The sequence below is a fragment of the Prunus mume genome, linkage group LG1 (genome assembly GCF_029339155.1).
Source record: "Prunus mume cultivar Tortuosa linkage group LG1, ASM2933915v1, whole genome shotgun sequence".
Taxonomy (NCBI): Eukaryota; Viridiplantae; Streptophyta; class Magnoliopsida; order Rosales; family Rosaceae; genus Prunus; species Prunus mume.
The window spans coordinates 11101849-11125855 of NC_142698.1; the positions used below are offsets into that span (position 1 = coordinate 11101849).

The following is a 24007-nucleotide window of genomic DNA, read 5'->3' on the forward strand; positions in this document are numbered from 1 at the left end:
TATGTTAGCTTGGCTGAAGTATCAAATTCAAATTACTTGTGATTTATGTTGATTGTATTGAGCTTTAACTTAGGATTTTGATGTCTTAAAAGTTTTACTTGTGGTCTTCTGCACCTGCATGGGTCCAAATGTGTGGGCACTGAGTGCAGTTGGGATATTTATTCTATTGACAAGTCTGATCTGCAGGTGCAGTTTGAGCAACTTTACGGTTCTATTTCTTAGTTACAACTTCTACTAGGTAAAAAAGTACTTCCAATCAGCTCACATGGGTTGAATTTCATGTGGCAGAAAATACATCCGAACCCTTCGTGTTAGTGCTTTGACGTTTTGGCCATAACTGGCTAGGCTCTAGCATACAGGGAATCAGAATGTGGCTGCATTCCTTTATAGTTTTCTTCATGTCTATAATGACAACAAGAGCTGTGAAAAAACATTTTCTAGTCCGTGTTATCTGTAGTTCCAACTAGAAAGTGGAAATAGCAATTTCCAATGTTACGGCTGATCATAGCAAAACATTATTCACACTTTTTTTTTTCTGTTATTTATCCTCACCTTTAGTGTTCATGATCATATACTTGTTTGCGATAAATATATGGCTTGTTAATTCGTGGACTCTTTTAACAATCGGGGAGGGTTGTGACTATTCCAATTTCGGGAAGAGAAGTACCCACTAGATTAATTAAGAGTTAGTTGGTAGCTTAGTACAGTTTAGAACTCCATTAGGATTAATATCATGTTAATAGTAGACCTGTTATTTGTGCCCAAATATCTATGAATCCACCTTTCTTTTACCTGCACACACTTCTCAAGACACAAGCTCTCTCAGTACACTGGAGCTTGTAAATACATGTCCATGAAATAGATGCCAAGCACTTTTATAACTATCCATATGCAAAATAAGAGCATGCAGCATCCTATATCGCCTTTAGCCTAAAGTAAGAAGGTGATTTCTTACGCAGAACGTTTGACCATGCATATAAATTTAATTAGCAAAAGGGATTGAAGACAATATGCAATCATGCAAGGAAAGTAAACTAAAGCATACGTGTCTCTAATATTAAGGACGTAAGTTCATGTAGAGAGGATGTCAAAAAGTGCCACAACACAGTAGTTTTGTGGAGACAGATCGGTAGAGAAATGATATCAGGTATGTCTTATATGCTCCACAAGTCAAAAGGAGATAAACAAGTTCGCACTAACAAAGTTAATCAAGATTGACCAAGTCATGAACAGCTGGCCTAAGCATAAGTCAAGCTCACATTGTGTTTACTCAGTCAATCACTAACCTTCTCAAATTTCGATATCATTGGTAGCTGCTACTCACACTCCCATACGCTGCTTCTGCATTTCATAAATAGTATTTTAGGCTGCGTTCAAACGTGAGCTTTTTCAATCAAATGTTTTGGCCATTGTTACGGTATACTAGGATTGAAATTTGAAATTAGACTCATAAAGACGGACTTGCACTTAACTCCAATCGGTCTAAACTGAACTATACTTAAGGATCTATAATATTTTGTTGACATTAACATATTTGAAGTGCAAATAATGTTGCTCTATTTTTGGTTTCAAAGCAAATGCTCCAATAGTAGCAAAATTTTCCCTTTTTTATATTCCATTTCGAACATGATTGATTATTTTAGGGTATAGGACCACCGTAGGAGTTATTGTTCTGATCTAAATGAAATATGTGCGCTGATAAATTAGTAAAAGGAAAATTTACACTACCTGCGGCATCAGAATGAAATCTGAACACTAATTATGTCCGATGGGAGAGCAACAAAAGAGAATTTAAATAGAAACTGTTGTAATTTTGAAATTTTAATTTAGTTGAATTTTGCTGGATGATGACTCTGGTGGGTTTCGATACAAGACCAATATCCTAAATGTTCATGAGTATTTGATTTACATAGTCAACAAAGTACCACCCTCTCTCATGTTTGTTGATCTCAATTCCGATTCGGGTTTCATCACCATTCGATCCCATATCAGTGGATGCCCAAGCCATGATGTCATGCAAAGTTCTTTTCTTGTGAGGCACATCCTTAGATTGTTAGAGCAGCCAATGCTCAAAGGACGGTTGTTGGGTTGGTCATATACAAATTATTGAAACATGAAAATTCAAGATTAAAAAAGATATTGCACATTTAAGAGTTTTTTTTTTTTTTCTTTCTTTACAATTTAAGTTTCATACATCTTTAAATATTGAGAGAAGAAATATCACTAGACCGACGAACAGTCCGTTGGCGTACACAACAGTTAACCTTGATTCTTAAATTTCTTTTGTGACAAAATAAGAGATTATATTTGGGACCTACAAGCTATCTGTGCAGGTCATTTCGCGCTATATATGGTTGTAATGCAATGTTGTTGATGGCAACAAGAAAAACATGACTCTTGAATAGAAAAAAGTTAAAAAATAATTGAAGTATTCAATCTATTTCTGGACAAAGCAACTTTAATTTCTTTTAAGTCAAACCGGGCCGACTCAAATAATGCATAGTTAATATCACATGTAGTTGTTTACAAATGGATTATCTTGACTTCTGTTCTTGCTTGGTTGGCTAATTAATAATTTCAATTTTTCTAATCAGACCATGTTGACATATTTTGAAAACTCTTAGTTGATTTGTCAATACAAAGGAGAAGTTTAGCAATCATTCATTATCTTATTTATATACCGACACACACACACATATATATATAATCCCCTTCTATTGAGGGATTCCTCAAATAATTTTATTTGAGGGACGCCCTTTATGGTACCCTACAATTTTTTTCTCAATGATCCAAACCATCTATTTTTTAGGTTTTCATCCATAGATCATTCTTACAACAAATTAGATAAATCGGAAACCGTTTCGACATCCAATTGTGTCTTACAAAATCAATAAACACGGTACTTCAAGAAAGTATTAAAATTTTAATAACTCAATTGAGAGGTCAAATGATATTGGATTCAAGTGATTTTTTTGTAGAGATGATCTTTGAATGAGTATTTATAAAATATACGTTTGGAATGGTGAAATACAATCCGGAGTGGAGCCTACGAAGGGTGTTCCTCAAATAAGCTTATTTAAGGGATCATTCAATGGAAGCTCTCTATATATTATATATATATATATATATATAGTATTTTGCAATAAAAAGATGACTACTCACATTGCATATATAAGAAATATAAGTTCATCTAATTGTGGATTATATTCTAATTATGATTTGGTACTTCGGAAGTACCCATATATGTCAAAGTTTGGTCGTCTGTGTGTCTCTATGTAAATTGTCAAAACGTTATTGAATATATATATATATATATATTTTTTTGAATAGAAGGATGAGGAGAATTATGAGTTTTAATTTCTCACAAGGTAGGCAAGTTAAGGATTAATAAGAGAAGGTTTATTTTAATTGGATATATATAAGTCCCTTTTTATTGAGAGATCCTTCAAATAAGGACACTCTTTATGGTATCGTACAAATTTTGTTTCCAACGATCCAAACTATCTATTTTTTTAAGTCTACATTCATAGATCATTCTTGCAAAAAATTAGACAAATCGGAAATCGTATCGATATCCAATTGTGTCTTACAAAATCAATAAACACAATACTTCAAGAAAGTACTAAAATTTCAATAACTCAATTGAGTAGTCAAATGATATTGGATTCAAGTGAATTTTTGTAGAGATGATCTTTGATGATCTCTAACAAAATAGATAGCTTGGATTAGTGAAATACAATACGGAGTTGGCCCTAAAGATCAATGATTGAGTTCTAATCATAGTCTAAAATATTGATAATATCGAGGATATATCTTTTTTTCGGGTCATAGATATTTCGGAACTTGTCCATATACATATCGTATAAATATTGATAATATCGGAAAATATCGATGTCTATAATTTCGCTCACACTTCAGCAATATTTTGTCAAAATATCGCTATAATATCGAAAATATCGATGTAATGGAAAAACGGAAAAAAAAAACACACAAAGCACACGGGCAAATGGGATTCGAACTCCTGCCATTTCACTCCTTCAACACCTTAACCACTATGTTGCTTATGTTTTTGTGATAATATGCGATCATGCAATGTATAAAGTGTAAAATATTGTAGTAAATCATTATATATAAATGATTATGGTGTGTTTAATTTTCCTTTATTAATTACTACATATTTTCTACACTCATAGTGTTTGTCAACTCGTTATATAATCCACTTAAATCAATTAAACCCATCATACAATGCATTTCCTTTCAATTTTTTGTGATAAACTAATAGATAATTGACTAAATAAACATCCTCCAAAGTTTCAATAAAAATTTCTAATTTTTTCTTACAATTTCCTTGATTTTTATTCAATTTTTATTGATATCGATAATATCCCGATATTTTCATTGAAATTTCCATATTTTTGGACTACTGATATTTCTGATACCATCAATATTTTAGACATTGGTTCTAATAAAAGATTATGTAATGAATCAAGTAATAACAATGGTAATTAATAATAATTCAGAGGTGAGAGCAAGGAAATTTTGTAGGAGGAGTTTGTGTAAGCAGTGACATCAATACAAGAGAAAAAGCAGTATGGACGACTGACTTGTGTTGGGTTGCTTCATACCATGCACACTACCTTCTCAATGCATAATGTCAAAAGGGTCTGCTCTCTGCTCCCCTCAAAAAATAGAATCAAAATAAAAATAACAGGCGAAAGCTGAATTGGGTTCTGTTGTATAATGCTATTTAATATTGAGTGGACTACTAGCTTTTGTATACGTTTCTGGAATTATGAGAGATAAAAAAACATGAAACTCATTGAGTTTCTAAATTTTATTGCCAAAGACTAAAAGTCTAAAACAACATTGCTAACAAAGGAAGAATAAACACCACCAATGTTCTTCCGGGACATGACATAGAGAGCGGCACTTAGTCACTCTATGGTCCTAACGTGCTAATCAATAGTAGATCTACTATGACCAAACAACAATACCTCAAAGAATAGCCCCACAAAATGAGGCACATTCAAAACCAGCCCAAATTCATGGTAGAGACAATAGATTTGCCAAAGGAATACCATATCGACATACATTCGCCAAAAGTCGGAGAACAACGAGGATCCGGAGGAAAACCCCTGATATGAAGTGCGCTCTCTCTCTCTCTTTGCTAGAGGACATTTGGAATTTAAAATGATGTAAATTAATGTTATAGAATTTGTAAAGTTTCTTGTTCGGCTAATGGATTTAAACATGAAATTTAATATTTTAAAACTTTCACTCTTTTGGAATTTTAAAAATGACAACTAGTTAGATATAATTTATAGTTGGAATTCATAACTTTTCCATGTGAAATTTTTAAATTTCTATGTTTTCATTTATCCAAAGACTGGTAACTAGTGTATGTCAATTAAGGAATTATAAGTCCAAATCCCAAGTTTGTCATGGTGCAAACTTTTGATGGCAATTTGTTGAGTGCAGCAGCCTGGGAGTTGTATGTGAACACAACACATGCAGTAAGCCTTTTAATTAATTGGAGGGACAAGCAACCAATATGTTTAAAGAATCATTAGTGGCAAAGCTTACAAGCAAGTGATTAACTTGTGTACAGTGAAGAGGAATAATCCTCGACGAGAAGAAGCAGAAGAGAAGAGGCCTCCTAGCATACAACCAAAAGCACTTCAAAAATTAAAGCTACTTTTAAGGGTATATATTTATATATGCACATTCTGTCACGCCATGACCATAAGTATAATAATAATTAAACAATAAAAAAGATGAAATAAAGTACTTGATTAACAACCAAATGAACCTTGATTGAAGCCTTTTGCTGGTCACCCAAATGACAGGACAAAAACCCCCCGACGACCTTCTTGAAACCTTTTTCTTATAATATTGGTAGTAATCAGATTAAATAATCAAACCCCATCTTTTGTTTAATTATTTTGCGACATTGACACTCACTAATATGAGAATATAATTTTTTTATTAAGCTAATTTGTTTTCATCTTCAAAGTTAGCAAACTTGTTTGTATTAGCTTAAACAATCAATAATTCCTTGTAAAAATCTATGTCGCCATTATTCTGTTTCCAAGAAGAAGTGGTTAGCAAAATTTAGCTGTGGAAGCAAAGAGTGGTGACGGGATGGCGACAGTTATTAAAATTAATAAATTAATAATTCATGTTTATAATAATTAATATAGACATGTATTTATAAAAAAACTATCATATATCAGGGTGTGTTTACGGGTGTTTTAGGATTAGTAATCATATACAAGTAAAATACAATACGGAATGGTCAAATGATATCTAATTTAAATGAGTTTTTGTAGAGATGATTTTTGAATGAATATCTATAAAATAGACAGTTTGGATTAGTAAGATACAATACGGAGTGGGCCATATAAAAGTGTCTCTAAAATAAGTTTATTTGAGGAATCTCTCAACTGAAGCGATATATATATATATATATCTCAACGAATTAGCTATAGTGACTTTTTCTCTCTTTTATCTCAATCATTTATTCGTTAGGTGAGAGCATCTGCAACTCCAACAGAGTTGATGAAGCAAAATATTGTACGTCTTGGCCTTTCATTAGCGTTGGATGATATTTGGTAAGATAAGCTATGCATCAGGTTTATTGTTGTTAGAGAACTGGCCCAGCCCAGTCACAGTATGTATACAGTGATGCTTGGGCCATTCATATTTACAATAGCCATATCATTTCTTTTTATTTTTATTTTGGGTGAATATAAAGGATATTGGGAGGGATGAATCAAACAGATAATCTGGAATACATGAGTAAATGCTTTTAAACATTTGAGCTACAAATCTTATTGTATGTTCGGACCAATCTTGAGATCCCTAGATTTAAGACTAGCTTATTGAGTTACATCAATCTCCCTTCATGACGTTGGAACTACACCAACCAATCTTGTTAATTTGGAGCCTCCCTTAGACTTGGATGGAGATACGTTTTGGTGGGTGGACATGAATTGGGGATCCCAACTCCAAATTCTTTGTTAGGTTTAATTCGAAAATTGAATTTATATTTGTCCCAAATCCATCTTGCATTTTTAATGGACTCTCCCCTATTTGATGGAGCTGAAAAAACCTCAGGTGAAATGGCCTAGCTCATTGATTCAATGTGCTCTCAAAATTTGCACTCTAGTCTTTGCTCAATGGCCTATGTTGCCAAGCTCTTGTCTGGTGCTTTAGCGGAAAGGAGATAAACTTTTGGTATCAGGGTACATGCACACTTTTTATTTCACTCCTCGTTTGATTGGTTAAATGAGGAGTGAAATAGAAAAAATGGTACATGTACTCGTAAACTATGATCGAGGCAAGATTATAAAAAATGACAAGAAAATCACCCCTAAAAAATTACCCGACGAACTTTTTAGTGCCCCTATTTTCTGGTTCATTGTAGACCATAGAGCCCCAATGGATTTCTCAAATTCCCATACCCAAGGTACAACCCCTTTGGAGACCCATTGTGGGGTGGTAGAATTCTATAATGAGGACCTTATGTAAGGCCCTTAGATGAGTTGTTGGTGATCTCACATTTTCTTCTTGACCTCGAATTTGAAGCTTGATAAAGAATCCGAGAATACAAATTTTTAGAAGCATGAGTAAAGCCTACAAACTCAATTATTTTTCTATTCTTTTTTCCAAACCCACAAACTCATTTTTCAAAATCTTGGGCTTTGTTCTGAGTTTTGCCACAACAAAGGAAGAATTGCAGTAAAGTGAATTTCTGGTTCTTTCAGAAACGTAAGGTTAAGCCCAGCCTAGTGTCCATTGCCAATCATTTGCAGGGAGCTTGAGTTTTGCCCAATTCAATGCTTGCTTCATGGATAGAATTTATGGTGAGGAAAACAAAAGCCCAGTTTACATTTTTCCTTTCAATAGCTTCTTTCTATGACCCCATGAACAGTCTGACCCAAGGTTAAACTAAAATAGCGCTCCTCTTTGGTACCCCGAAAAAAAAAAGGAAAAAAAAAGGTAACGTATTTTATTTTTTTTATCATGAATGTTTTACTGGTTTGAAGAACCTCTAGATTTAATCTGGGATGAAATTCTTTCGTTTTTCCTTCAAAATTAAAATTATGCTTCTTTCAAATTTTAACCGTCCAAGGTCGCTATATGGTGGATCCCAAGAGTCCCCCATCTTGAAGTGGCAGTGCTCTGGTAACATTTGGCTTTTGAATACAAAACATGAAGCTTGATGCCTTATGTAAGGATAATTGGAGACCGTCGTACTTGATGCCTTATGTAAGGATAAAAATAGAGCATGCAACACAAAATCCAAAATGATCGATGTCCAATTTTGAAAGTAGTTCAGACTTTAGTTTAGAGCTATCTTTTATGAATCTCTGATGAGCTTCATGGAAGGCACCAGCTTCGCGGCCAACAAAATCAGACTATTAGTGGAGAACTACTTGTGCGGGATATCAGGGATATCTCAGTCCCTTTGGGAAGCAATACGGAAAGCTAAAATTTAAATATGTTGCAAAAAGGAATACACATCCCTTGGCATTGTATTGGAATCAATCAACATCTTCTAACTATACAACTGGAGTTTTTCTTTGGGAACCGACCACGGTAAAGAAAAGAAAAAAAGCATTACTTAATTTGTGCTAACGACTTTTGCACTTATACACACTTCATCGATGGTTCCAATGAACAGTTTGACAAAATAACGTGTCAGATTCTTTTGGTAAAAGAACACTCCCTTTATGCCTGACACCACTTTTTTCCACACATACTTACCCTAAAGCAGGTGTTAGCTAGCTATTATTTCTGCAAGGAAACAAGAAAAAGTCATGGTACCTTGTCCGATTTGATTCATTGCTTGTTGATAATGACCTATACTGAACTCTCAAACGAAATAGTCGACAATGGTCAAGAGCATATCCTGCAAATTGATCCTTGCTTGAAAAAGAGGCTCTTGAAGAAAAAGTGTTCATCTAGGAAACATAAAATATTGATCCTTTTAGTTGATGCCTGTTCGCCCTTTAAGCTTCACTACAAAACGCTCGTCTAACTTTATATATTCATGTATTAAATATGCATGCGTCAATATAATTTATGTATATATTTTTTTTGCTGGATTAAGAATCTCTAAAGATCATCACACCTCTAATGGTGTACATTAAGCTGGAAACCCTTTCACAACTAGAAAGTGAGAAATAACAAAACATTTCCATCATAACCTGTAAATGAAGACAAACCTCTCGTTGTTCAATCATTCAAATGAAAATTCCAACAGAGAAACTAATCTTTATGTGGAGCCTTATAGGACCCAGTTGGGATGAAAAAACAATTTATTGGTATGGGAAGTGGGTAAGGAGGCAGTACTAGTGTGATCTCAAGCAAAGAGAGCCATGTTCATGTGGCCCTCCTTTGTCTCAATCCAAGTGGTCACGTCCAAGGGGAGGGCATATCAGCTTGCTTCTGTCCTTGAGGCTCGAGAGAAACCCTAAAACCCTACCCTCCTTCCTTCTTCAATATTCATACGCGTTCAAAATTCACTAAATTTTGATATATACATGCAGGGGTTCTATGTTCCCCTAACATGTGATGGCCTAGGCTTGCTCATGTGAAACCCACATGTCAACCATACCACGTAATCAAAATTGTCAATGTCCTGCCGCCAACCGAAGAAAACTACCTTAATTTCATAATTTTTTTGAAAACCCCATTAGAATAATGGTGAAATTTATATGCTTCTAATTAATATTTTAAAGATTGCTACTTTGTTCTTTCTACCTTTCTTGTCGATGTCCCTATATGATCATGATATTTGTAAAGTAGACGTTGTAGGGGTAATTGAGGTCTAATGGTCATGGGAAATGTTGATGTCTGTTTCTTTGTCGAGGAACAGCTTTATTTGTCAAAGGTTTTCATGTCTGTGAAATTTTTTCCTTGTCTGCATGAAAAGCCAATTAATTAGCTGGTCCTGACTTAAACACTGCTTTGCTCAACTGCCAAACCTCTTCTCTCTAGCTTAAAGGTGTTAATAGTCTAATTTGATGGAGCTTCATAAATCAATCAAAGATAAAACTTTCTGTGTACTAACGCGTTTTCTGTACATGTATTTTCATTTGCACCATCTCAGCTGAGGATATGTTGTACTGCTGAGAGAGATGATTTAAAAAGTTTTATTCTTTCTGTTTTGTTTAATCACCTGCACCAAATTAAGCTGATAATAATAAAGTGAATCAGTCTCTTCCCCCAGTGTTTTGTTTAATTACCTGCACCAAATTAAGGCCAGCCACTAGATTAAGTGATTTGATTTGATTTGATTTTTCTCTATTACAAAGGATAGGATATTTTAACAACAGACCTTTACACCAACAACAAAATTATGCCACCACAATAGAACTAGCAACAATTAGGGTTTGAGCTCATCACACACACACATATATTGTGGGAGCGTGTACAAACAACTACTGTCTGGAAACTACCCCCATCAAAAGGGGTGTGAAAATCAGTAGTACATGTTATCCTCACTAATGCAGTGAGGAGTGACGTAATTACTTTGAACCAGTAGGGTCCTGCCATACTTGATAAGAGTGTGGGCTCCGTAAGATCCCACGTGCACTGTGGGAAAAGCCCAACAAGGCCTGTTAAACCACCCGGGCATCGTTGCCCGTTATATCACAGGGTAAGTGCCAATTTGGCATTGCTTATTTAGGGTGATAAGTAATTTTTAAAAAAATTTGAGAAGCCCAGCCCGTTTGATAAAGTATAAGAAAATCACTTATTGTTAAAAATTGCTATGAGAGAAAGCTATAAGGGAAATCAACTAATGAGGTGCTTTCATTTTCTAATTATGCAGGAATCAATTTTGAAAAGGCACTGAGTTTAATGATTATGCGGCAATCATTTTCTGATTATGCGGGAAGTACCAACAACACTTTTAACAAAAAGTTTAACAAACGCCAAACTATTTTATCTCATAGCTGATTTCTCTCACAGCAAATCATGACTGTGATTATTTTCACAGTACAACAATGTCAAACTGGCCCTAAGTCCAAATGGGACTAATCCTTAGGCAGCATGCCTCAGAAGCGGATCAACATTGATCCCCAAGATCTCCCTACATTATTGCTACAACAATAATCTAGGAGATTACCCCACGCATTTTGGGCAAATATCTCACACGTCCCAAGTCAAACTATTAATTTATTGGATGTGTGATATATCGGGCAACGATGCCCCCAATAAATGCCATACGCAACCTTTTACGGGAGTAAACCAGCCACCAATGAGTCATATAAAAATCGATCACAACTACAAGAAGGTAACATTCCATCACGACCTACAAAACCTGAACTATTCTTGTCTGGAATTGACTTAAGCATTGTAGAATCTTTGGCTCACACCACACTGGTGTACAAGGACTCACGATCTTCCATTTTCTCTTAAATCTCGGGGGGCAATTTGGGCTTCTTCACAAGTAGAAGAAATCATTCCCCACACCCCCCCTTACACACACACACACACACACACACACATATGTCGAAACCAAGACATCCTCCAACTAAGTGAAGAAATATATCACTAAATGATAATTTTTTTTAATGTATAAAAAGACAACATAATTTTATTAAATCATAAGAATAAAGAGTACAAAGGACACATACTGTAAAGGGAGACATCCCAATAACAATATGGCAACCATGAAGTTCCCCAGTGACTTGAGCGAGGCAAAAAGCTAAAACGATTAGAAAAGAATCACACTCGAAAATAACTTTTCTAAAACTCCCTTTTCAACCACCATAATTTCCCCGAATCTAGTCAAGTGATATCAAAAATAAAAACCAACCGCTAACCGCTAACCGACATGATTTTGAAGAGACTAAGAACTGGCCACTAACCGAAATATATCACTAAGTGATTTGATTAAATAAAATATAAGTCTTAGGATTCTCCAAACTTTTAATGGAAAAATATCACATCTGCCGCCCAGAATCTCATTGGATGTCCTGGTTGACCCTTAATAATTAATCGATTCCCAGAAATGGAGATAGATCAATATATATGAAAGACTAATTAAAATATATGGTGTGTATATATTTATGCTACACCTACCTCAGATCTTCAGTTTTAATGCTACGTACTAAGACACTGAATTATAAACCAGGTTTTCTGAGGGCACATGCATAGAGTCAACAAGAACATGGAAATCGACCAAAATTCCGACTTTGGTTTTTTAATTTATATTAATTAAAACTTATTTAATTAATTATAATAAGAGCAAGCGAATTAATTCCTTTCACATGCAAAGATCATGGGCCGTTTGGGAGGTTACTTATCAGAAAACTGTTGCAAAAATCGAACAACCACCCGACAGAATCCTCATCAATTTTAATTTAATTTGAGCTATAATAATATGGATGGATGGTATTGGTAGGTGAATTAATTAAATTGAAATATGTCCAAGCAAATTTTTTATTTTTATTTGGATTTTCATGCCCTTTATAATTGAAAGATATTTCAACGAAGGGGTGGCAACATTTTATTCATGTCACATGGCATCGAAATGGTTGTTACTTGGACTTCGCACACTAAGATCGACAAGGCTTTTGACAAAAAGATCAACAAGGCTGATCTAGATTAGGAATTAATCTGCCAAGTCAAATTAAACAGAACAGATTAACGGGGAGTCGGGGCTTGAATTGATGTTGCGTATGCATTTAAAATTTTCAGAAATAGTGGGAAGAAGAGTGATGCATGGTACTTGATGGTTAACACTAACTTGCTATTAATTAAATTTACTTTGACTACATTTTGTGTGAATCTCAAATTACTCTGTCATTATCTTATAATTATCACTTGATTGTCTGGGTTGTGGGGAACTTCTGGGGACCACATGAAGTTATAATATAAATATTTTTTTTCATTACCATCGAGGTCAATGAAGGAGGGAATTCGAACTTTGAAAAAAATATAAAAGAATATAAAAAAAATTCTTGTTTGATATATTTTTATTGAGAGAGACAATAACATAATAAACTCATACACACTATATAGATGCTAGGTTAGGACTCTACATTAGTGGGTCCATTGCTTATACTTAGATACACACAAAAGAATTTTTGAATCCAAAATTAAGTTCAAAGCAGAATTTACTAATTAATATTGGTATTTCAAGAAAGTGAAAAGAGAGAAGATATAATGCAAGGTAATTGAAAGTCATTGATAAATTATGAGTATCACATTCATCAACGGTCTATTGTCATTGAACGAGCAATCTTAACTTCAAAGTTTGAATGTATATATACGATCAAATTTTTTTTGGATTAATTTGTTTACCTAGTCTAGGTTCTATATTTTTTAATCATCGAACAAACATGAACATTCTTTTTTAACAGTTGAAAACAAACATCATTCACTTGGCAAGTCGCATAGCAAGATCATTCGTTATCTTTTCTTGTTTTCCTTATTGTTCTCTCAAATATGCTTTTTTGCATATGCTTTGTTTCCATAAAAGCGACTTAAATTTCAGCGGAGATCCCCTCATTGGGCAAACCGCGTACCCTCTCTCAAAGACAAAAACTTTTAAGCACTCATCACTCCCAGAAAGTTCAAAAGCCCCTTTAGACTTTTTTTTATAGCTTTCTTGCAAGTAACTCTTTCTCCTCAGCTTGCGTAGTTGCTGACGATCCCCTTCGAACATCCCCCAAACAGTTTCAGTTCTCTCTCTCTCTCTCTCATAGTTTTAGTGCAAAATGCAATAAATATCTCATCCCAAGAAAGGAATGTAATTTGAAACCCTAACTCCAACGTAAACACTTTTGGTTTTGCATCATGAGATCAAAAGCTTTTTAATTTAATTAACTTTTCCTACACACACGGCTTTAAAAATGTAAAGGGCCCATCAAGAATTAGTGGAGAGCTGCCGGCCAACGTCGGCAGCAGCAAATATATGAAATCGGTCAGTCACCATCTCAAGCCGCAAACTACGGTGGCGCCATTACGTATGCAACATGGCTATATATATGAGTTCACACACAAATAAATTATAATATATAACAATATATTATACAAAACATACACTAATCCCATTGTTTTAAATTAATAATACATCATTATCACAATGGATTTAATTATAGTTTCCAAGACATTAAGACAATTTGGTGCCACGCAATGACTCAAACTAGTTTTACAAATGAAGCTAATGCCACTACACATCCCACAGCGCGGACCGAGTGCACTTTTCTACGTTCGAAAAAATAAAATGGCTAAAATATAAATAAATAATAAAACTCAGTAACCAATTAACTTTTGGCAAAAAAATTTTGTTCAGCTGATGTGATTTCCTTCACGGTTTTCTTGTACTCGTGGTTGAAACCTGGCTATCGTTTCATCGACCCGGCACGGGGCTGCGGTCGTCGAAGGATAGCCGAAAAACCCACTTAGTGAGTGACCGTCTTCTCGAGTGGTTGGTTTGGCTGCGACCATTGATGTCGGGGACGTTGAAGTACTCGCCGACAAAGGCCTTCAGCCGATGCATTGCCAAGTCCAGAGTTTTCTCGGATAAGTTGGCAAAGCAGACACGGAACCAGCCAGGTTCTGTGCAATGACAAGACGACCCGGGAGAGATATTGAGACGAACTTCGTACACAATTTTTTTCCAAAGCTCCATTTCGGCTTCAAAAGTGTTGGACCTGAGCAAGCGCCTCATGTCTACCCAACAGAACAAGCCGGCATTGCCCTTGAGGCAGCCAATCCCGGCTTTCTGAAGGCCGGATACGAGCCTTTTTTGACGTTGTTTGAGCCTCTTTTGGTTCTCGGAAATGTAGTTCTTAGTGAGTTTCTTGTCAGAAAGCATGGCCGAGAGAAGGTATTGAGTTTGAGAAGATATAAGCCCGAAGCTTGACATTTTTGTGGCGGCTGCCACAACCATGTCGTCGTTGGAATAAATGGCGCCAACTCGAAAACCGGGAAGGCCAAGATCCTTAGAAAGGCTGTAGACAACGTGAACTCGGTTCCACATTGGGGAATTCTCGTCACATTTTCTCTCTTTGAGAATTTCCATGACGCTTGTGAAGGATGGGGAGCTAAAAACAGTGCCGGAATAAATTTCGTCACTAATTAGATGGATGCCTTTGTCTTCGACGAAGGAAAGGAGGAGGTTGAGTTCACTTCTGGTCATTGTGGTACCCAATGGGTTTGAAGGGTTCGTGACCAAGACGCCTTTGACTCTTAGATTGCGTTTTTGGGCTGCTTGGAAGGCTTCTTGGAGAGCGGTTTCAGTAATTTGGAAGCCATTGGAGCTCGTGCAGTGTATGGGTACAATCTCAACCCCGGTGCGCCACTTGAGGTCTCTATCAAATCTGCAAGAAATGCAAGCAAATATCATTACGGAATGAAATGCGTAATTATTTTCCCTTCGTGAACTGAAGTCCACGAGGAGACATGAAAGTACTATGTAAGCACTGGATGTCTTGAGTTCAAATCTCATTATTAAGATACGTACCCTGGATAGTATGGGGTAGGAATGAGAACAGCTTCACCAGGGTTGGCGAGGCAGAAAATAAGGGTCTCATTTGCTGAAGTTGCACCGGCGGTGAGAACCAAGTGGTTGGGATCAAAGGTGACTTTGTTTCCTCGGATTTCCGCCATGAAATCTACCAACGCCTGTAACGAAAATAATCAAAAAATCTGAGTCAGACATGCGCCAGCTAGAAGCTTACTTGGTGGGGTCGTGCCTTTGAATTGCATTAAGGAAAAGGGAAGCTATATATAATTGTACAAAACAATTCATGTGTTCACCTTTTTGAATGCGGGAAGGCCGTGATAATCTTGGAAGAGAGCAAGCTCGGCAAATATGGACTCTCCACTTCTCTTGAATCCAGCTGCGTCTGGGTTCTTCGCAATCCATGACTCAAGAATATCAAAGGATAACTGCAAAGCAAAACATTGAAATGATCATGAGTACATAAATATATAAATAATTTCTCGAGAAAAAAAAATGAAAATAAAGGGTATTTATGCATGATATTAACAATATTGTACCAAAAAAGAGAATTATTAGTTAATTATTACTTGATTCTCCGCAAGACCCATCTGAATAATCCCTTTGGTATTCTGGATCTCATGGTAGGGATTCTTCTCATACTCTTGCCAGCCTAGGAAGTATGAGGAGTCTTGGCCGTGAGAGTTGCACGTAGCTTTTGTAGACAACATGCACATTTTGATTTTGAAAAAAAAAACAACTCTCTTGATATAAATAGAAGCTTAGCTTGATGTAAACTATCACAAAAGTGCAAAGGAAAGAAAGCAAGAGAGAGAGAGAGAGAGAGAGAGAGAGAGAGTTGAGGTTTTGGTTTTGGTTTTGATTTTGGAATGCAAGTTTGAAGTGGGTTATTGGGTGTTGTTGGAGTGAAGGGGTCTATATATAAGGAAAAAGTATCATAGATAATACAGAGAAGATTTGTCTAACAAAGGAATGCCACGTCACGCTTTGAGTACCGAAGAAAGAGATAACAAAAGAGTTTTTATTTTGCTTAGTATGAAGTTTGATCTAATAAAATTCAATCGACAACATGATAATTGTACGCGCTTTTCTCCACCGTCCCTAAGCAAGAAGACATTAAGCAGACTTTACACTCCCAATACCCAGTTTTAGTGTTAACTAATCAATATCAATTATTTATTTATTTATTTATTTATTTAATTTTTTCCACATTTTCTTGGACTGGGAAGTGTCTTGCACCACCTACAAACTAGCGTGGGGTTACAAGTGTACAAAGCAGCATTAATGAGATGGTAATCGGAAAAACAAAGAAACAAAAATCAAGACTTGGGGTCTAGTTTTGTAGAGAAACCCTACCGACAGCAAGTATCATAGAAAATGGCTAGAGTGACCCACCAGGTCCATGTAAACTTCGACCTGTGATTGTGCCCCCTGGTCCATATGCTGCTTGACTGGAGTAGCCACAACTAATTTTGTCGGCCATTCTTCTCCACCTTTTTTAACCTTTTCAAATGAGTTCTTGCGTCTGCTTAGTTTATCACCCTAATGCCCAAACAATCTTTTGATTTGAGTCAACCTCGAAATTTTGGTGGGAACAAAAAGGGTATCTCTCTCTTTTTCTTAATTTTTATCATAATTATTGTAGATATACAAACAAGGGAAAACCCTAGAATCTGATAAAACTTCAAATGGTTTGATATGAGATTATTAATGAAGTAAAGTATCTATTAATATTAAAGTGATGAGTAAATTTGTCTTGTTGTATCTAATAATCGAGAAATTATTGTATGGTATAACCCGTTCATTTGTTATAATATGACTGGACGACAATGTTAAGATTTTTCACTTATTGTAGTACCATGCTATAATCATTCGAAAGATGACTCAATTATGTTACCCAACTTACACTTGTATTTGAGATAAAAATAAATAAATAAATAACTTACCCCTTTAATCTAAAATACAAGCTTCCACTGATATTTTACTAAAATATATTTAATTGCATGCAACTGTTAAATTTGCAACTAATTAAGATTATAAAGAAAAAAAGAACACGAAACTAGATAGAAAAATCCAGAGATGCCAATTACAAAGAAAATGTTGAAAAAATAAAAGTAAATTAAAGAGAGAGAGAGAGAGAGAGAGAGAGAGAGAGAGAGAGAGAGAGAGAGTATTAAGACTTGAAATAGGGATATATGAATATTAAATTATTAACTAAAAAAAAAGCTAGCAATAAAATAAAATTAAAATTAAAGGACACATCTCTATCACCCAAAAAGTATATAAAGAATCAAACATATATATTTATTTAGAAGACCAAGTCTTATTTAAGAGGCTAAAATTTGTTTTTTCATCAGAAATTAGCTATCAATTATACCTTACATCAGTTTTTTTTTGGTTTAATAAAATTCCAACTAACTTAGTTTTATTGTCAAAATCTAATCCCTTAAAAAAAGAAGAAGTTATTATAGGTCTTCTTCCTAATGCATGGCCCATGGATTGCACATGTAAAAAATGAGTTGCAAATTGATTCAAGGAGCCGAAATTTAAGTGGCACATCTTGATTGGACTGGAAAAACTGAATAGCAAATCTTTGGTAGTCGCATTTTCATGATAATGTCTTGGCTCTTGGGCGGTGGGGACTCCGGGTTTCCTATTCAAACTTTGGAATGCAATGATGAAGCTACAACATAAAAAAATGCTTAGTAAAGTTGGTTCCATTAGGAAAATATTAAAGCAAGCAATAATTATACATCACAACTTCTAATCCATTAGTCCGCCCTTTGTTTCTGCTACCTGATTTCTAAACTTTCCCATTGTAATATGCATAGATTATTAGGTCTTTGCTGTCTCATTGACGGGAAATAATAAGTTAGAAAAAATGTTGATCTTTTAACCAATTTGTATTTGATATGGAACCAACTAATCAGTATTAATTAGTAACAGGCAGTAGGCGATAGTGATGGGGCGCATCGATAGCTAGATCCCAGATTTCCTTCGCTTTTTTTTTAGCTTAGGTTTTATTTGCATGTTACTTTTTGAGAGATTTGAAACAACAAAAGTGAGTGACAGCTCAATGTGGCATTGCTTCTTTGATCCTGGTTTTGAAATCTTGCTATTGGAAGGGGTAGGTGGGTCTCTCCTCAGTTCCCAAAGAAACTACCTTTTGAAATAAGAAAACTAGTCTATGAAGACGTAGTAGTTGGTAATAAGAAAACAAAGAACGTTTTGATTGGATGAAGAAGCATACACTTTCACTGAATTTTATGTGTAAAAAAAACATTAAACAAAGAGGTTTCTATTGCTAAACAATTTGGAATAGAATTTCATGATCACATGTAAGAGAGCGCTCACACTCTTTAGTACGTTTCACTCCATAATGGGTCTAGCTAAAAGCGAAGACTTTATTTTACTACATTGTTGCATTATTGTGTTGGGCATACATGGGCTTTGTAAAGTTGATTAGAGCGGATGTGCTTCTTACTCAGTATTTGAGTTGAATCCTCCTCGTAATTTAAATTAAAATAAAATAAAATATCATTTGTATTATAAAAAAAAAAACATATTGCATCGGATTCTAATAAAAATGTGGTGTCCAATTCATTACATTGTAGTTAGAGTCAGGGGCGGAGCCACATGCAAGCCTGCCATGACCATGGTCCCCCCAAACTCCATGAAAACCCCATTACTTCTTAAGCATCAACTACAATATTAGTTAAAATATAACTCTATATAATCTTGTATTTATAGTACTGGCTCCCTTACAGATTAGCTTCTAGCCCCACCACTGGTTAGAGTCCAGTACAATGCGCTAATGTAATCAATAATCTTTGCATTATTTCAAATTAATTAGCTATGTATTAAAGTTAATGACTAAGCGAAAGATGCATGGCCAAGCAATGCCCAAGATAATTAATAATATTACCTATACATTTGAAACCATGCAACAATTAATTGCGGTCTCTCGGATAGCCAGAATGATCTGATTGATTTGTGACAAATTGGCATATAGGCTTGGACCGCTTGCCGGATTCAAGCATGCTTACGGGACGACAAATAAGACGTGATTAGATACACCCCAAATAATGTAGTGGGAATTATCCTCTTAAATGCACACATAGATGGTAAATATATTACATCAACAATTAGTGATTAAGGCTTCTAGAAAAAACAAGACAAAACAAAAAAAAAATACCGAAGAAATGGTATCGTCTAGAGATATGTTGAGTTTTTCTATTTGATTTGAGGTGTTCCTGATTTTATTCAGATGCTCTATTAAAAAATGAAAGCAGAATTGAGTTTTTGAGCTTCTCTTCTTCCACGGTTGTACTTTTCTTAAGTTTCCTCTTGTACCATAAGTCGAGATTCCCTAAACAAATTTGACTAAAGGAAAGGGCCTAGCTAGGTAGATAATTTGTCTTTTTTGAAACCCTCAATTTGGGTTGATTATTAGTTATTGGTAGGGCTAGTCATTAGCTTAGCTTAAAAGATGGGTTAGGGAATGTTAAAACTTGAATTGAGATAGAATGATGAAGAGGGAAATTAATCAAAGAATAATAGGAGAGCCACGTGGTTTGTAGTAGAGAAGAGCTATTAGGGCATGTGAAAGCCTCGTTTAAGTGCCCCCCACCACACCCTCTCCCACTGTAAGCAAATACATTAAGAAGTTGGGGGACCATAAGAGACTTAGTCCATGCTGACAAGTAACATGTGTGCTCACGTTCGACCATTCCGAGTAGACATTGCCATGGGCCATTTGCCCCCCCTTTCTTCAATAACGTAGGCCCCAATTTCTTCCTTACCCTCCAATATTACATTTTTGTTTGTATATATGTATATATATTTGTTATATATATGTATATAATATTAGCCAGTTAACAAAAGGTCAACGAAAGCTACGCATACCCACTTAATTACTAGAAGCAGCAGAAACGTATGTAAATCAATTGGGAGACAGCTCCTCAAATGAATTGCCCAAATCTCTCTCTCTACAGGATGAGGAAAATGTTTCGAAGTTTTCTTGCTTCTGGGACCATTGACCTTAACCAAAGTCATCAGGAATTGAAGGAGAGCTATAGGTGAAGTACATACTGCTCAAAATTCAAGCTGCTTTGATGTTAATATGTGATGAGTGTAACAGCTTCCAACAAAGTACCGCTACTTATCTGGATAATCTCTCTCTTGCTTGGGAAGGACGGGATTGATTGTGTTTGTGGGGTTGATTTGTAAATATAATAAAATATTATTGGTCAGAGCTCAGAATGCATGTATGTTGTTTTACATGGAAATTATGTAATGTTGAGTTGATTTGGATTCATACGGCTGACTATTTCGTTTCGATCTACTTATCTACTTGGGATAATTAGTCTAAATGAGGATTTTAGATTTGTTGATTGAGCAATCCAGAGAAAAGGATACGATCTTTTTCAGCTGCCAGGAGATCAAATTCACTTTCAGATACATGAACCCTCTTCATGCATATCTTATTTACAACTTATACAAGTTAATTACAGCCAGATCACATTTACATATTTCTGATAGATTCATGAATCATCTTCATATATATCTGCTTATTACGTCGATTGCGATCGGGTTTAAATTAATTTAAGATGTATAAGATCATATTGAATTTATATGGGTGCCTGCTCTCCCCATGCAAGGACGTGTTCATGCTCTTCCCTTTGCATGTGCAATATGATATACAGAATATGGGACAAACCAACAATTAGTGTGTGTTGCTATATATGGTGCTACCACATTTTCATTTGCATGTCAAAACTATAAGATATTCACAATTCATTTGCATGTTTGATTAGTTTTATAATAATAATAAAATTATTTGGATTAAGAGAGATTTGCCTTTCCCAAATTGAACATGTGTGTGTGTGAACATAATATAGCAAGTGTCGTGTTATTGTTAGAGTTCAATTCTTGTCGTGAACGTATTAAATGAGTACATGATATTCGTTATCTTAGCTAAAAAAGAACAAAAAATTGACAAACTAGATAAATATTCTTTTTAATCTCATCATGATGGATATATTTATTGTATCTCAATGACTTGTTTACATCATGATCTCGATGGCATTCAACTATGATCCCGAAAGCAACCTATATATGGTTGACGACAAAAGCAAAATTATAACTACACACACCAAACCAATGCATGATTGAATCAACCATGCTAGCTGCATGCCTATAAGAATCGGATTTAATTTAGAGTAGAGTGGAAAATCAAGTTGTTCATCAAAGTCAGACAGCACTAGCTAGCTATAGATAATACCTAGGTATGAATTATGAATGGAGGACCATTTATGCTAGTCTTAGTCGTGCCTGGTTCTTTCAGACCAGGTCAATTTTTGTCTTGTTATGGCCAACTGGGTCACCAAATGAAGCAGCGAGGCATGGTGTGTGCCTCAATTCCACATCAATTTATGATCCCCTTTTGTAATTATTATTTGCTGTAGCCATCTGAATATAATCCAAATCAAAACAATCCCAGCGGCCCAGCCAACCCATACATGTAGTTCTCCTTGCATTTTCAGATGGGGACTCATCCAGCCAAGCTTGAGACTGATAGTTGCCTTGCTTAGTTACTTGTTTAATTAATACATACTTCACTGTTTTTGCATGCTGATTCGTATTGAACCTGTTGGCTTCTCTACTTAAACTGTTAGACAAATCTTCTGGACGACAATTAGCGCTTGTTGGGATTGTTTTATGGGAAGCACTTCTGCTCATAAACACTTTTGTTATATATATTTTTATTAGAAGAATGTTGCACTTTTTGTTAAAAATCCAAATGCTTCTTGAAAAGCACTTGGAAGTGCTTCATACCTGACAAGTACTTCTCTTTTTTTTGGGTCTGATACAAGTACTTCTCTAGAAAGCGTTTTATGACCCATACACACTTTTAAATTATTTCGCTTGTAGTCAAAAAAAGCTTTTAGTCATTCTAAAAGCACTTTCAAACGAGTCCGAAAAGAATATGTCGACATTGCATTTCAAACTAATGCTCTTTTAGTTAGAAAACCTTGGGCCAATGACCATGTGCTTGATTGAAATCCATTAATTTACACCCTGGATTGCAGAGTAGGGGACAATATAATATGGTGGCAGGCTGATAGTACAAGCAGCCCTGAAACATATTTATGGGCCCAGATCCATAAATACAAAGTAACAAATCCATGGGCCCAGACCCAGAAACACTGGACCCGGTTCATGGAAACTCCATGAACAAATGTTTCCATGTCCAGCTCTGCTCCACAGGTGGTATGTTGCAGTTGCAGACAGTTGTTCCAGTCCAGTTGAACCTATTGCAAGATGTTTTTTTTTTTTTTTTGGTCTGAACCTATTGCAAGATGTTAGTACTGTGATAAAAAGATTAAAATTTTGTTTGTTTTTTTAAATTTACCCCAGTTTGCTGTAAAAGTAAAATTAATGGGATTGAAACGTTAAATGGGCGGCATTAGCATTTCCCAATTCATTCATCTCACATCGATTTGAATTGTAATTTTCTCTTTCTTCGAAATTATCAGAAAGAACATGAATTTCTTTTTTTGAAAGTAAAAGGTAAATATGTTGGAAGCACTTTATGACAAGGGGTAAGTCGAATCCCAAGTAGGGATTAATCTCACCCTTTAAGTATGGGGACACCTCGTGGTATTCACAACAACAAAAAAGTAAAAAGTAAATTTTAGATTTTAGATTTGTTATTTTTTAAAGTTCTTAACTATTTCTAATTTCCTAGAGAAACAAAAATCTGAAAATACGCTAATTCACCGTAGGACCACATAGATTATTCATTTCTTTTTCATTATGCTGTCTATAAGGAAATACTTAATTTTCATCAATTTGTCTTTTTTTTTTTAAGCCAAAAGTCACTTTTAGTCCCTATAGTTTGACACTTCAACCACTTTTAACCATATAGTTTCAATTCCGTCAATTTTGCCATTGTAGTTTTGTATTTGTAACAATTCAAGGACATGTTAGTATTCTTGTCAATTTCTTTAACTATGCAAGGGGCAATTTCGTCAATCCAAAATCCTTGAGCGTAAAAGCTTGTTTGAAATTCTCCCCATTTTTCATATTAGGACTTGAAATTCAACCACTAATCCCAATTTTTTATGAATCTTAAACTCAAATGACCAATTTCAAACCATAATATGAAATTTTGGGTTGACGAAATTGCCCCTTGCATCGTCAAAGAAATTGACAGGAATACTAACTTGTCCTAACAAATACGAAATTACATGGTCAAAATTGAGTTCCATAATTTCTTGAAGTCCGGTTTTCAAAGGACTCAAGTATGGCGCACAATTTTGGTAACTGACTCAATCTACTTCAGTTTACAAAACAGTAGTAAATGTAATTCATCCACAGAGGGAGGATCAGTACACACCTAAATCAAAGTGACAACAAGAAGCACCAAGAAACTGCTTCTCCAGGATCATCCAGAGCGCGTGAGAGGAATAAGCCCGACTGTATATGGTAAAAAATCTTCAGAGATTCTTGAATTAA

General features: G+C 35.2%; 1 protein-coding gene across 1 annotated transcript; it reads right to left on the minus strand.

The window, feature by feature from the left end:
- Positions 1-14059: 14059 nt before the first annotated feature.
- On the minus strand, positions 14060-16359 carry LOC103334841 (1-aminocyclopropane-1-carboxylate synthase). Its single transcript, XM_008237821.2, has 4 exons — positions 16057-16359; positions 15784-15915; positions 15488-15648; positions 14060-15344 (listed from the first exon to the last, which is right to left on the minus strand). The coding sequence occupies exons 1-4, from the start codon at positions 16201-16203 to the stop codon at positions 14372-14374; spliced, it is 1413 nt and encodes a 470-aa protein (XP_008236043.2). The 5' UTR covers positions 16204-16359; the 3' UTR covers positions 14060-14371.
- Between the last annotated feature and the right edge of the window lie 7648 nt (positions 16360-24007).

Excerpts from the sequence above, each read along its gene's own strand:
- LOC103334841 (XM_008237821.2), bottom strand. The coding sequence starts at position 16,203 with ATGTGCATGTTGTCTACAAAAGCTACGTGCAACTCTCACGGCCAAGAC. Across the intron at positions 15,916-16,056 it reads TGGGTCTTGCGGAGAATCAA|TTATCCTTTGATATTCTTGA; the intron begins GTAATAATTAAC and ends TTTGCTTTGCAG. Across the intron at positions 15,649-15,783 it reads GCCTTCCCGCATTCAAAAAG|GCGTTGGTAGATTTCATGGC; the intron begins GTGAACACATGA and ends TTTTCGTTACAG.